At 45.0% G+C, this 14571-nt stretch overlaps 1 protein-coding gene across 1 annotated transcript in view; it reads left to right on the plus strand.

The window, feature by feature from the left end:
- eno4 (enolase 4) overlaps window positions 1–14571 on the plus strand; it is a 30524-nt gene that overhangs the window by 10750 nt on the left and 5203 nt on the right. Inside the window, exons 8-12 of the mRNA XM_048270256.1 lie at window positions 7347–7511; window positions 9259–9384; window positions 9594–9792; window positions 11149–11210; window positions 14039–14183. Coding sequence (XP_048126213.1) covers window positions 7347–7511; window positions 9259–9384; window positions 9594–9792; window positions 11149–11210; window positions 14039–14183 — 697 coding nt within the window. The remainder of the gene's footprint in view (window positions 1–7346; window positions 7512–9258; window positions 9385–9593; window positions 9793–11148; window positions 11211–14038; window positions 14184–14571) is intronic.

The raw sequence follows: 14571 nt of genomic DNA on the forward strand, positions 1-14571 counted from the left end.
ATACATGTAAAATACGAGGGTCCTCTGGTTCCAGCGGAGCAGTTGTGTATTTGAGATGGCTGAACTGATAACGTTTGACATATTTATTGTTACATAGCCATCCCTTTGATAGGAGGCTGCAGCACACACACAAACAAACACACAAACAAACACACACACACACACACACGGCTACTGCGATAGTAATTCTCCTTCTAGCTAAGTGTGTGTGTGTGTGTGTGTGTGTGTGGAGAAGTAACACGCTGATGTGTGATTGTACTCCTCTCTCCTCAAGTCATTTTGGATAAAAGCTAAATGAATACCGGCACATGTAAATGTGATGCCATATGAACAGACTCGTGGAAGTAGACCTGCATTTGATGGGTTTGTTTAGACCATCCCAGTGTGGAAGTAGACCTGCATTTGGCAGGTCTGTTTAGACTATGCCAGTGTGGAAGTAGACCTGCATTTGGCAGGTCTGTTTAGACTATCCCAGTGTGGAAGTAAACCTGCATTTGAGTTCACATGCCAGGTGGGGCGTGAACTGACGTGAAAAACAGATTTTTTTATTCATTTTTTTATCTGTAGCCTGGGCCCAGGTAGCACCCGGTGCGCAATGGACGCACTGTGTTATTCATAGGGAAGTGCTTGTGTCAAGGCAGCTTAGTTAGTCCCTAACTAAATGAGATTTTGAACGAGGTTGTGAGAGTGGTGAATTTCATCAAGACCCGGCCCTTAAAAGCGCGTCTATTCTCCACACTTTGCGAGGAGATGGGAGCTGACCAAAAGGCTGTACTGTTTCACAGAGAGGCAATGTGGCTTTCCCGAGGTAAAGTGCTGATGCGTGTGTTTGAGCTCCGAGTCGCATCTTCTTGGAGGAAGAGCGCATGTTTGAATCTGCAAGCACGTTCACTAATGAACATTTCTTGACGAAGCTGGCCTATCTTAGCAAAAGCTCAATGAGTTAAATCTCCAGTTACAAGGCAAAGACAAGCACCTACCTCACCTAGCAGATAAGATTACTGCATTCACCAAAAACTTGAGGTATGGGACAGCATACCTCGATCGCGACAGTATTATGCCTTTGAGAATCTGAGTGAAATCGCTGAAACGTCTGATTCGGGAGCCCCTCTTGTGATCCCATGTATTAAACAGTAGGCCTACATCACATCCAGGGTAGGAATTTCACGGCCCTTGCGTTGGCCGTGAGGCCCCTTTGAAAATCAGAGGTTTACAGGCCACGGTGGCCTTGGTGCCCCCTTCTTCAATATTCTGCTTTAGGCCCTACTAACAGCTTATTTTTATTTAGCCTGTGGCCTGTCAAAATAATCTTAGCATTCACAGCTAAAACTAATTTAGTCATTTACGCAGTGGAGAAAGTGACAGCTAAGAAAGAAAGTGCTGCCTAAATTCACCCATTCTCAGTTGAACTACTCGAAAAGTAGCCTATTCATCACACAGACATCACACGTATCACATGAAAGAGCTTTTCTCAGCTTTTAAACGATGTTAGCCGATAATTGCGGTGTTGAACGGTTCATGGAGAAAAGTAAATAATATAATTCAATTTAATCATACATTCGACTGAAGGTTTTGCGTCCCATGATCTCCATACCCATTCATCTCGGTGTAATACTTTACGAACCCTTCTTTTAACACATGACAACCCATATATCAGAATAAACAGCAGACCTTACCGAACACAAAGGTGTAAAGCAGTCCCCTGTACAGTTAGCCGTTCCAGAGTAATCCAGTTTTGAATTTGCAGTAAAGTTCGACATACATGGATGTCTCCAAATTTGGGCTTTAAGTTTTACAATGTGTTTAAATTGTTCCACATGATTTCATAACGGGCCAAATACAAAATAAATGTTACAAATATCGCCTATATATTGATAAATCAGAGGACAGCTGACTAAGAGTTTGTAAAAGTAGCCTTAATGATCACAAAATGCTAAACATGCATCTAGGCTATTTGAGTTTCTTAAAGCTGAGCTGTGCTTAAATTGTTCAATACATGATTTCATAACAGGCCAAATATAAAATAAATGTTATATATAGCCTAGATATCTGTAAATATTAGATAGTCAGATTTACAGTTCTATGTAATATGTCATGTTTTCATTTCATGTTTTTGTAATGTTTCATACAGTGATGCAGGTCTACTGCAGTGAATAGGCTAAATACAACTTTGATCATTTTTATAGCCTACTACTAATAGTTAACTTTGGCCTTGGTGCCCTGACATGTGGCCTTTGTGCCCCCCACCAAATATGCCCAACTGAAGGCCAAGTGGCCTTGCCCCCAGAATGGTGAAATTCCGAGCCTGATCACATCCCTGCCCTGTTTATTTCAAAAATATTTCCCAACCAGCAGTGCTCAGTATGACTGGATTATGAATCCATTTAATGCAGCATGTTGGTATTTCATTGAATATATTGTATAATGCTGTAAAATATTGACCTATGCTTCCTAATATGTTGCTGGAAAACAAAAATATGTGTGTTTCATTTACAATGGCACATTATGTATTTATTTAGTATTATATCTGTAGAACCAGCTGATTTTAACTCTGCTGACGAGGATATATTTAGAACTTGTCATTATTTCAATAAATTTGACAATTTTAAGCTTGACCTACAACTTTCTTAGAGCGATGAGGGACAGGTTGGGCTTGAAAATGCCCCCTTGATCAAAGTGGGGAATGAAAGAAAAAGTTTGAGAACCACTGGTTTAGACCACCCCAGTGTGGAAGTAGACCTGCATTTGATGGGTCTGTTTAGACCACCCCAGTGTGGAAGTAGACCTGCATTTGATGGGTCTGTTTAGACCACCCCAGTGTGGAAGTAGACCTGCATTTGATGGGTCTGTTTAGACCACCCCAGTGTGGAAGTAGACCTGCATTTGATGGGTCTGTTTAGACCATCTCAGTGTGGCCGTGAGGGTGATTTTAGCGATTGATGAACTAACAATTAGCTGCTGATGAAGTGTTAGCAGCTAATAGAGGCCTGGGCACACACACACACACACACACACACACACACTAGGGCAGCTCTAATCCCTTCTAACCCCCCGGCCAGACAGCGGCTCAGAGGCCCCGTCCACCTTCACCAGGGCCTGCCATGACAGCTGGCCGAAGCCCCCGACAGACATGTTGTGACACCAGTGCAGTGGTTTAGCTAAAGCACTAATGTAGCCATGTTGCCACACAGAGAGAGAGAGAGAGAGAGGGAGAGAGAGAGGGGGGGAGAGAGAGAGGGAGAGGGAGAGGGAGGCACAGAGGGCAACCACTAATGTAGCCATGTTGCCACACAGAGAGGGAGGGAGAGAGAGAGAGAGAGAGAGAGGAGGGGGGGGGAGAGACTTAAAGGTTCCTTTATTGACAGTCAAAAAAGAAAACCAGGTAACATTAAAACCAACCCATAATAAAATCTCCCCCACCCCACCCTCCCCAAACTCACATCCACAAAATATTCAAAAACAAATTACCACAAAAAAAAAGACAAACAAAAGAAAAAACAAGAAAAAACAAAATAAAACAATCAACCAGACAGACAGACCAACCAGCCTATCACAATCAACCAGACAGACCAACCAGCCTATCATAATCAACCAGACAGACCAACCAGCCTATCATAATCAACCAGACAGACCAACCAGCCTATCATAATCAACCAGACAGACCAACCAGCCTATCATAATCAACCAGCCTATCATAATCAACCAGACAGACCAACCAGCCTATCATAATCAACCAGACAGACAGACCAACCAGCCTATCATAATCAACCAGACAGACAGACCAACCAGCCTATCATAATCAACCAGACAGACAGACCAACCAGCCTATCATAATCAACCAGACAGACCAACCAGCCTATCATAATCAACCAGACAGACCAACCAGCCTATCATAATCAACCAGACAGACAGACCAGCCTAGCTATCAATCACCCATCATACGGCTCAAAACTTGAACAGTAATTCCCCTCCTTCATCCAGTGCACAAATACAACCCTCAACCCCCCATGTTCCATTAAAAGTTTCAAGATCACCAATTAGCTGGTAATACTTGTACTCAATTCTCAGCCTTGTGGCCAAGGATAGTTTTACGAAGGCACCGGCTCTGTTAAGCCTGTCCCCTTCACCCTGTTCCTCCGGGACAGCAACACAGCCATCTTAGCCTGTCCGAAAAGAAAATTCAGAAGAACCACATGAGCCTTCCTAGCCACAGAGTATTTGGGACCAAAAATATATAAAAAAAATAAAATGAACAAGCCCCACGAAAAAAAAATTCCCCAATCTCCCTCACCACTCCTTCACTAAATCAAACAACCCCCTCAGCCTAGAGCATTCTACAAACAAATGTGGCAAAGTTTCATTCTCCCCACAGAAAACGCACCCTTCCCCTACCCCTGGCTCTAAGTGTGCTCTGTGTCTGTTCATAGCTATTGCACCATGTACAACTCTCCACTGGAGATCACCCATTCTTTTTTGAATGGGACACTTGTACATAGACCGCCAACTGCCTTTCGGAGAAGAACCCGGCCCCAAAAAAACCCACCACCTCAACTCCCTCACACCAGAGAGGGCCTGAAGATTCCTGACTTTCACACAGAAGTGATAGAGTGCCTTCTTGCTTGCACTCTCAAAAAACTCCAGCTGTGGTGTCGCGAAGCTGAGAAGCACACCTTGGCCCTCACACCACTGTCCGACTGCGGGTCTCCCCCGCAGCTCCGGGAACCAGTCCAGCTTACCCGTGAACTCCATCGGGGACAGGAGACAATGTTTTGCATCCTCAGGGATAATCCTGTGAATGTCCGTCATCACCTTTGAAACAAGCCGGACTGAAAAAATCCCCAAAAGTCCTGCCACCTCCTCTGCAGAGCGCCAGGAGTCCACCAGCACTAAATCCTTGAGCTTCATGATTCCAGCCCGAAGAAAACCAGCCCTCAAAGTGGGGGACAGCAATGCCACCACTGGTAGAGCTGCATTGTGGAAAAGTGGTTCCTCTCCCACCCACATACTGGGTACAATGACCCTTCCCCTGAGTGCTTAAAATGTTCCAAGTCCGTAGGACTGACTGATAGAAAGGGGTCAGCCCTGAAAGACCCCCTGAGTCCGTTTTAAATTATAGGGGAGTTTTGGAGCATCACACTCTCTCCCACACCACAAGGCTTCGCTCTTAGTCCAATTTAGCTTAGCAGAAGATGCCCTCTCAAACACTGCCAATGCCTGACGAACAGAGCTCACATCGTCATTATTGCAAACCATAATAGTCACATCATCTGCATATGCTGAGAGCTTTACAGGCTCTTCCAACATCCCAACCCTAAAACCACCCAACCTTTGTCTAAGTAGACATAGCAAAGGCTCAATTGATATAGAGTATAACAACCCTGAGAGAGGGCAACCCTGTCTAATACACCTCCCAACCTGAATGGGTGTGCTCAGACCCCCACCAACCATAACCATACACACAGCTTTAGCATACAGGAGTCTCACCCAGGATATAAAACATTCCCCAAACCCAAAAGCCTTTAGCGTGCTAAAAAGAAAACGATGGTCAACGCGATCAAACGCTTTTTCTTGGTCTAGTGACAGCATCCCAAGGTTTTGATTATGACCTTTAGCTAGGTCTAAAAGGTCACAGATTAAGAACAAGTTATCTTGTATTGTTCGACCCTGAATACAGTAGGACTAATCCTTATCAATTATAGTGTCCATGTGTTCCCCAAGTCTATTTGTCATCACTTTTGATAGAATCTTATAGTCCGTACATAGTAAAGCCATAGGTCTCCAATTGGCGAGCAAACATAAGTCCCCCTTCTTTGGTAGAAGTGTCAGGGCCGCCCATCGACAGCTCTCGGAGAGCGATCCATCCCTGATCCACTCCTGCAGCACTTCAAAGAAGTCGTTCCCAATCATCCCCCAAAAAGCCTTACAAAAGTCTGCAGGAAGACCGTCCATGCCTGGGGCTCGACCTATAGACAGCTGCTGTACAGCAGCAGTCACTTCCTGAAAAGTTATAACAGAGTCCAATATCCGTCTCTGCTCCGCGCTGATTTGCGGTAGATTCTGTAGCATCTCATCCCCACTCCGTACATCCACCTCCTCCGCTGAATACAAATCAGTGTAAAAACGAACAGCTAACCTGCGCATCTCTGACGGATCAGAAGTGCTGCCGCCCTCAGGAGTTTTGAGACTGAGCATCTGTTTATTCTGCACAGTCTTCCCCTCCAACCCAAAAAAGAAAGATGTAGGCCCATCAACATCCCTCAAAGTGAGAAATCTGCTTCTGACCAAAGCCCCTTTAACCCTTTCTTGTAAAAAAGAACCCAGCTCGTGCCGTTTAGACTTTATAGCCTCATTTAAAGAAGACTCATTATTTCCTGCAAATTGTTGTTCCAAAAGTAAAATCTCCCCCTCCAAAAATGTTAAAGAATTCTTAACAGTTGAGAACTTCTGCGTCCTCCAGTGAGAGAGAGGGGGGGGGGGGGGAGGGAGAGAGAGGGGGGGGGGGGGGAGGCTTCACTGCTTGTGGGAGGGCAGCCTCTAACATAGTCACTAACGGAGAGAGAGAAAGAGTGTGCAGTGGTGATGATTAAAGCGGTCATGTGACATGCTAACTCTACAATGTGGGGTCCGTGTGGCCTAGTTTTCGAGAGCGGCCGCAGCCCAGAGAGCACTAGCCACACATGGGCCATGCGCGGGCCACGCGCGGGCCACGCGCGGGCCAGAGGAGCAGGGGTGAGGGCTTCATGTTGCCATTAACCTTTTATGCACATCACGAGTGGCTCCATCTATTCCTACCAAGTACCCAGGAGTGGATGAGAGTAAAATGGACTGAAGCACGTTTCAAGAAGATCACTAACGCACAAGAGTTACGCATGCTGTGGTGCAGGGTACCAGATAGGAGGGGTTCTGGTCTGTGTGGTGCAGGGCATCAGATAGGAGGGGTTCTGGTCTGTGTGGTGCAGGGCATCAGATAGGAGGGGTTCTGGTCTGTGTGGTGCAGGGCATCAGATAGGAGGGGTTCTGGTCTGTGTGGTGCAGGGCATCAGATAGGAGGGGTTCTGGTCTGTGTGGTGCAGTGCATCAGATAGGAGGGGTTCTGGTCTGTGGTCTGTGTGGTGCAGGGTATTAGATAGGAGGGGTTCTGTTTCACACATCCACACACAGGAGCCCACCACACCATTATAATGGAAGGCTTCTGTACTGAGAGGTTTCAGTTTGGTTATTATTATTTCTATACAATTAATTAATATGTCTTTTGTTCTTTCATTCATTCAGTCCCCCACCCCCGGTGGTGTTTCCTGTGATTGATTATTTTTCTCTGTCCACTCTCCTCTCTCCACCGCCCCCAGACCCTGGTGTTTCCTGTGACCGATGGCGGTGCGTTGCTGGTGGGCTTCGACCGTGTGGAGCAGCCACTGGACGTCCTGATGGAGGCATGCGCCAACCTGCAACTCACGCCAGGGACGGACGTCCACTTCGCCCTCAGCTGCGCTGCCCACACGCTCCTGGACTATGTGAGTGCCCACACTCCCACAGCCCTTACAAAAAAGAACTACCAAGTAATATGTGTATGTAATAGTGCTCATTAATTAAGCATTAATACAGAAGTCCTATGTGTATTAGTAGGGGTGTCACGATTTCGATTTTATATCGAAATCGATCGAAATGACATCTCAATCTCGAATTTCGAACTCAAAAGTAGAATCAACGATGCAGCCACACCCCCAATGTCACGTCCAGCATGTATGCCAAGACGCACAAACACACACGCACGTGCTGAACTGCAGCGTCAACACTCCTCTAAGTTTAGGCTGCAGCCAGTTAAAATATACACCGAAACTAACGAAAGCCACTCTTGCTACTCTGAAATCACCGGTGTGGAAGTATTTTCTCGTTCATTCACGTCAATTAACACTAACTTAGCCTACTCAACTTAGCAAGTAAAAAGATGATCTAGTTACAAATTACTTTAAGGCTTAAAATGCACATTGATAAACATTCCATAAACACTGTCCTTGGGTCTCTTCGGAGTGTGCTGAAACAATGAAATTATCATGCTGTGTTGTTTCATTTCACTATGTTTACGTCTTTGTTTAACCTAATGTTTGTTCTGTTTACATTACAACCTCGCGGTAAAGTATAAAGTATGTATACTCTTTTGATCCCATGAGGGAAATTTGGTCTCTGCATTTATCCCAAACCGTGAATTAGTGAAACACACTCAGCACACAGTGTACACACAGTGAGGTGAAGCACACACTAATCCCGGCACAGTGAGCTGCCTGCAACAACAGCTGCGCTCGGGGAGCAGTGAGGGGTTAGGTGCCTTGCTCAAGGGCACTTCAGCCGTTCCTACTGGTCGGGGTTTGAACCGGCAACCCTCCGGTTACAAGTCCGAAGCGCTAACCAGTAGGCCACGGCTGCCCCATTTGACACATTTATTAGATCTTTATTCAGCAATTTCTTATTCTTACTTAATAGGTGATTTATTCTTGGTAAATCCTTAAAGGATAATTCCGGTATTTAGCACTTTGAGTCCCTTTTCTTGTTTGTTTTGGATGAACTAGAGTGGTGGACACTGAAATGTTGACGATGGGTCCGGTCTTGACTTTCTGATTCGTTTTGAATCGCCTTTGACTGCTTCAGAGTGTCTGGCTATGGGCATGCACAAACATGTCCTTAAAACAACCCTTAACGTTCGTTTTCAAAACTGTGCAACTCACCGAGTGGTTAGTGGTGTTCGTTGATTATTAAAAGGTAGCGCAGTAATATCAACGAGCAATGAGTCTTCCAACAGAAATCAATTGGATTTTACAAAATGGCAAATAAAACACAACAGAAACTGTATTTTGCTACGCTACTTGTTTTGGAACATCAAATATTGCAAACACTCTGCGGAGTTAGTTCTCCGCGAACATAGTGTGGAACTGGACGTGAGCTTGGTGAAGGAAACAGTGCAAACAGTCTGCGGAGTTATTTCTCCGCGAACATACAGTGGAACTGGACGTGAGCTTGATGATGGCAACAATGCAATTACCGTTGCAATGGAATGGTAACACCAAATCGTTCAAATGTAACTGTTCAACTGTTTAACTGTCCATATAAATAAACGTGACTTGACTTGACTAACTGTTCAAAGAAAACATGTTCACCACGAACGTTCGCCACTGTTTGCCAAATTTGAACGCACCTCTGGTGTTACACTGTTGGTAGAGAGAATAAAGTGTGCTTCTCTATTTTTGTGTGTGTGTGTGCTATCAGTCTAAGGGGAAGTATGAGATTGTAGCGGGCACCTTGAAGGCTCCAGGGGAGCTGATTGAGGTGTATGAGTCGCTGATCAGCAGATATCCAGGCATCTGTGCCCTCATCGACCCCTTCAGGAAAGAGGTCAGAGACACACACAAACTGCACCTGTTAGAATAGACATATACACTGACGTGTGTGTGTGTATGTATGTGTGTGCGTGTGCATTTTGATGTATTTGTTTGTGTGTGTATGTACATGATTGAGGGTGTATAGTTTGTGTTTAATTGTGTATCTGTAGGATAGGTTCATTGGACAGGTGTGTGTGTGTGTGTGTGTGTGTGTGTGTGTAGGACCTGGAACAGTGGGATAAACTGAGCTGTGCCCTGATTGGTCAGCCCTGCTGTCTGATCGCTGATGCTGCCTTCTGCTCCCCTCCTCGTCTCTATGGTGACAAGAGGCTCCTCCCACCAGGGGTCGCAGGGGTTGTCCTGAAACACGTGAATGAGACCACCATCACTGATCTCCTCTGCGCCACCTCAGAGGGCCGAGGTGAGAGGTCAACACGTAGCCGTGAGCCCAGCATTCCATGCACTGACCTTGACCATGAGTATGACCTTGTTCCCGTGTGCAACCTCGCTCTGAACTTTAATTCACTCATTCCCTCATACCCTTCAAGTTGAATGTCAAGTTAGCCGATGTGGCCACCAGCTGACGATCGGTCAGCCCAGGATGGAACTTGCCGTTTGCGGTCAGCCCAGGTGCATTTTGCATGGTTTCACAGCAGTGATATGGAAACACACACACACACACACACACACACACACACCATCAGGGGAAGCGTTTAACACACACACACCATTAAATCTCAGAGCAAATTGCATCAGAATGGGCCTAAGAAATGGCAGGAACTTTGCACACAATCATAGAGTTGGAGCGTGCAAAGTGGAACTGTGTGTGTATGTGTGTTTGTTTCTGTGTGTGTGTGTGTGTGTAATATGTCTACAGTGATATTTATGGAAAGTGCTTGTTTGAGGTGTATCAGGCAGACTGTACACACACACACACACACACACACACACACACACACACACACACTGTAATCAGTCTCTCTGCCACCACATGTTATTCCTCCCTCAGCCCCAGTGCCACTCAGCCAATCCCTACGCCGTGTCAATCAGATGCCACTCAGCCAATCCCTACGCCGTGTCAATCAGATGCTAACTTGGGCAAAACAGGCCTTTAACACTACAGATGTGTATGGAAATGTGTGTGTTTGTGTGTGTGTGTGTGTGTTTGTCAGTAAGTGAGTAAGAGAGAGTTTAATGCTTAATGGATTAGTCGGGCTCGGCTCCAAACCGGGGCTTTGGGCTCCTTGGAGCGCTGGCTGTCTATGGAACATTAGATCAGTGGGGAGCGCGCTCACTTACTGACAAACACACACACACACACACTCGATTCCTCTGCAGCACAGCCAGCCGTGCACTGATTGGATTACACAGCCAGGGCGCTGTTAATGACATCACATCACGCAACGGAAAACACACCTCAGTGCTCCCTCTCCACACGCAACACACACCAGGACACACACCTCATCACCTTAAACGCAAAACACACCTCACCACCTTAAACGCAAAATTCTTGAATTTCCCCTGGGGATCAATAATCTATCTATCTATCTATCTATCTATCTACACCTCATTGTCTTAAACGGAACGCCCCCCCCAACACCTTCTATCCCCAACCATCTATCCTGTTCTGGTTTTAGAACCGTAGCTTTCATCCAGGTAGAGCAGCTGACCCAGTCAACCAAACTAAAATGAAACAGCAAGTGTTTATCCCATAGGTGTTTCCTGCACTTGATGTACATTATCGAAGTGTGTGTGTCTGTGTGTGTGTTTACTCCAGATTCCACCACCATTCTGGAGCAGTCTGGGACAGAGTGGTGTGATGACTACTTCGTAGATCTGGTGAGACCTTCATGTCCTCTTGTGTCTGTCTGTCTGTCCCACCGTCTGTCTCTCTGTCTGTCTGTCTCTTTTTATACAACAGTAGGGCCGGTCGACCTATACAGTCCCTCCAGGAATTCGCGGTTGCGATCGCAACAATTAACGCAAATTCAGCAAATCCCCGCGAATTCTGGGCAGAATTCTCGCAATTTTGTCCAAACACCGCAACTTTTTTGCAAATTTGACCAATTATCGTAGTTTCCCCGTGAAGTTTCACCTACCACAACAGTCCCTCGTGCAGAATATTGAGCCAGATGCCACACTCACTTCTGCAGACACCAGAGACTGCCCGAACCTGTTCGTTCCTCTGCAGTTTTGATGACGATAACTAGAAGGCTAACGTTAATGATCTGCTTACTTGCATCTCTCAACCTGGTGTTGCTAACCTACCTAGGCTATGAAAGTAAGTTAATTAAGGCCTACATGGTTTACTGACATTTGAGTAGGCTATGCAACCCATTGGCAAACGTTTACATCTGGAGATGTCCTTTTAGCTTGGGTCATGTTTGAATAGTGCTACCAAAATCATAGAAATGAATACCATTGTAAGACATTTACCCCTTCTATGATCTAAGAATGATTTCATTCGAGTTATTTTTTAACATTTAACATTCAGAAGACATCCCGAATTGCATCCACATATCGCAATGCAAAAAGTTATTTATACTCGTAGCCGAACACAGTGAGATGGAAGCCTTCCAATCCAGTCAGAAATGTAGGCTACTTAAAGTGGCAGGCAGTCAATTAGACACACCACCAATGTAATGACATTAAAGAGAAGTGTAGTCAAATAGTTTAAATCAATATGAAATTACTAGATACTTACTTGGCTATTAGTAGCCTAACTATGCAGGTCACAGACTATGCAATATTAAAAAGATATGAACTTAATATGAGTTACCAAATACTTTACTACTTTGATTTTCTGTAATCCTTACTATTTACCTTTATTTATCCTTTTTTAATAAGCATCAAGATGATCAGTGTGATTTTGGTCGTACTAACCTTAATTGCCCTCAATTAAAAATATTTTTTTTTTTGCAATTTTCACTTTCTCTAGCAATTTCTCCGCAACAAACAGCTAAAAACACTACAAACATCGCAATTTTTTAGAAAAGTTGTCGCGAAATCAGGCATTTTAGGTCGCAACAATCTCAAAAAATCCTTGCGAAATCCTGGAGGGACTGTATTTATCCATTTTGATTGGACAAGATGCATTCTATGAGTCATCACGAGTACATTGCCGCTCAAGACTTTTTACTGCTAGTAATCACTCCGCGAATGATACATTGTAACCGTTAACACTACGACATTTTCAACATAACATTTGACATTTAACAAGGAGACAAAGAACCACAAAGATCCCCTGGAGCGAACGAAGGACAGCCGTGGCCTACTGGTTAGCGCTTCGGACTTGTAACCGGAGGGTTGCCAGTTCGAACCCTGACCAGTAGGAACGGCTGAAGTGGTACGAGGCCGAAGGCAACCGAAGGCTCCTCCTCCTCACCTCCTCAGCCTGCTCCTCTTCCTCACCTCCTCAGCCTGCTCCTCTTCCTCACCCTGCTCCTCTTCCTCCTGGCGCGGGTGTGTTAATGACGCTGGGTGCGCACTGTAACACCCTGCTGTAAAACCCTTTCATTCTGTTCCATCCTCATGCCTCCCTTAGAGTGCACATCCTGTGTGGAGGCGTACTGCTTCCCTGGGGTTATATGCTATAAAATGCTATAATGCATTTAGCATTCAGGTTGTTGATGGTAAAGTTGAGATTCAGATAATCAGAACGCTCATTCAGACACCTGGTGGATTGAAAGGGCATTTTGACGAGGCAGGCGTCAGAACTCGGTCATCACCAAATGTCTGTCACAGAGGCAGTGTGTCTGATTGGACAGATGTGATGATGTGATGATGGGCTTTTGGGCGAGTGCTCGAGATGGCTGGCGTGGCTTCAGAAGCTTTAAAATAAATCTGCTCTCTAATGAAAATAAGTACCAGTCATTATACATTCCACACCTGTCTACTGATGGATGCCCACTAAACAAATACGCTTCACACACACGCACACATACACCACCATGTCCAAGGTTATCCCTGACTTCAGGTTTTTTATGTGAATGTGTGTTTGTGAGGATCACTGTTAACATGTAGATAGAGAAGACTGGACATATGGCTGTGTGTGTGTGTGTTGATTCTGTTGTTTTATGTGTGTGTGTGTGTGTGTGTGTGTGTGGCTGTGTGTGTGTGTTGATTCTGTTGATTCGTGTGTGTGTGACTGTTTGTGTTGATTCTGTTGATTCATGTGTGTGTGTCTTGATTCTGTTGATTCATGTGTGTGTGTTTGATCATGTGTTGATTCTGTTGATTCGTGTGTGTGTGTGTGTGTGTGTGTGTGTTGATTCATGTGTACAGTATCTATAAAAAGTATTCACCCCTCTTGGATATTTTTTACCCTTTTGAATATTATGAATATTTTTGTAATCACTTATTTTGCATGTATTTTAAATTCATTAGCATTGCTTTGTAGAAATGTGGACTCCCTTTGACATTAAAGAGTTTTTCTGTACATTATTGTAAAAAAGGCCAAATTAAATTGGCCAAGATTCCATTTATAAAAGCAATAAAAGGGGAAATATCTAAGGGGTACTGTTTGTGCGTGTGTGTTGTTCTACGGTTGTGGTTTTATTCATTAACCTGAGTGTGCATTTTTGTTTATGCTTGTTCTCAGATATGTGTGCATTGGTTTGATATTGTGTTTTTCTGTGTGTGTGTGTGTGTGTGTGTCCACTCTTCAGGCTGTGGGTCTGGGCGTTAAGTTTGTGAAGCTGGGCGGCCTGATGGGAGGAGTCCGTCTGGCGCGCTACAACCGCCTGATGATGCTGGAGGAGGAGCTGACCAGGCAGGGCATTCTGGGTAAGCTGACCAGGCAGGGCATTCTAGGTAAGCTGACCAGGCAGGGCATTCTGCAAACTGTACGCATTTTGCGTAGCAACCACGCATTTTCAGATCAAAATACGCCGCTACGCTTTTTTACTTAAAACTACGCAAAACGAGCACACGAGCACACACACACACACACACACACACACTACGCAAAGCGAGCAGACATCCAACCTCTCCAGAAAGCTCCTGGAGCATGTGAATCTCCCGCTAATATATTTCATGTGAGGATGAGATACAGAGAGAAAGTGACCAGTGAGAATGACAGGCAAAGCATAGTGGCCTCTCTTTGTTATTTTTTCTTCCAACAACGGTGGGTTAAATGAAAGACTTGATGAGGTGAGTTTAACAAGTGTTCACTCGCAAATTCGCGTTCCCCTAGCTGCCA

The sequence above is a fragment of the Alosa alosa genome, chromosome 18, assembly GCF_017589495.1.
Source record: "Alosa alosa isolate M-15738 ecotype Scorff River chromosome 18, AALO_Geno_1.1, whole genome shotgun sequence".
Lineage (NCBI taxonomy): Eukaryota > Metazoa > Chordata > Actinopteri > Clupeiformes > Clupeidae > Alosa > Alosa alosa.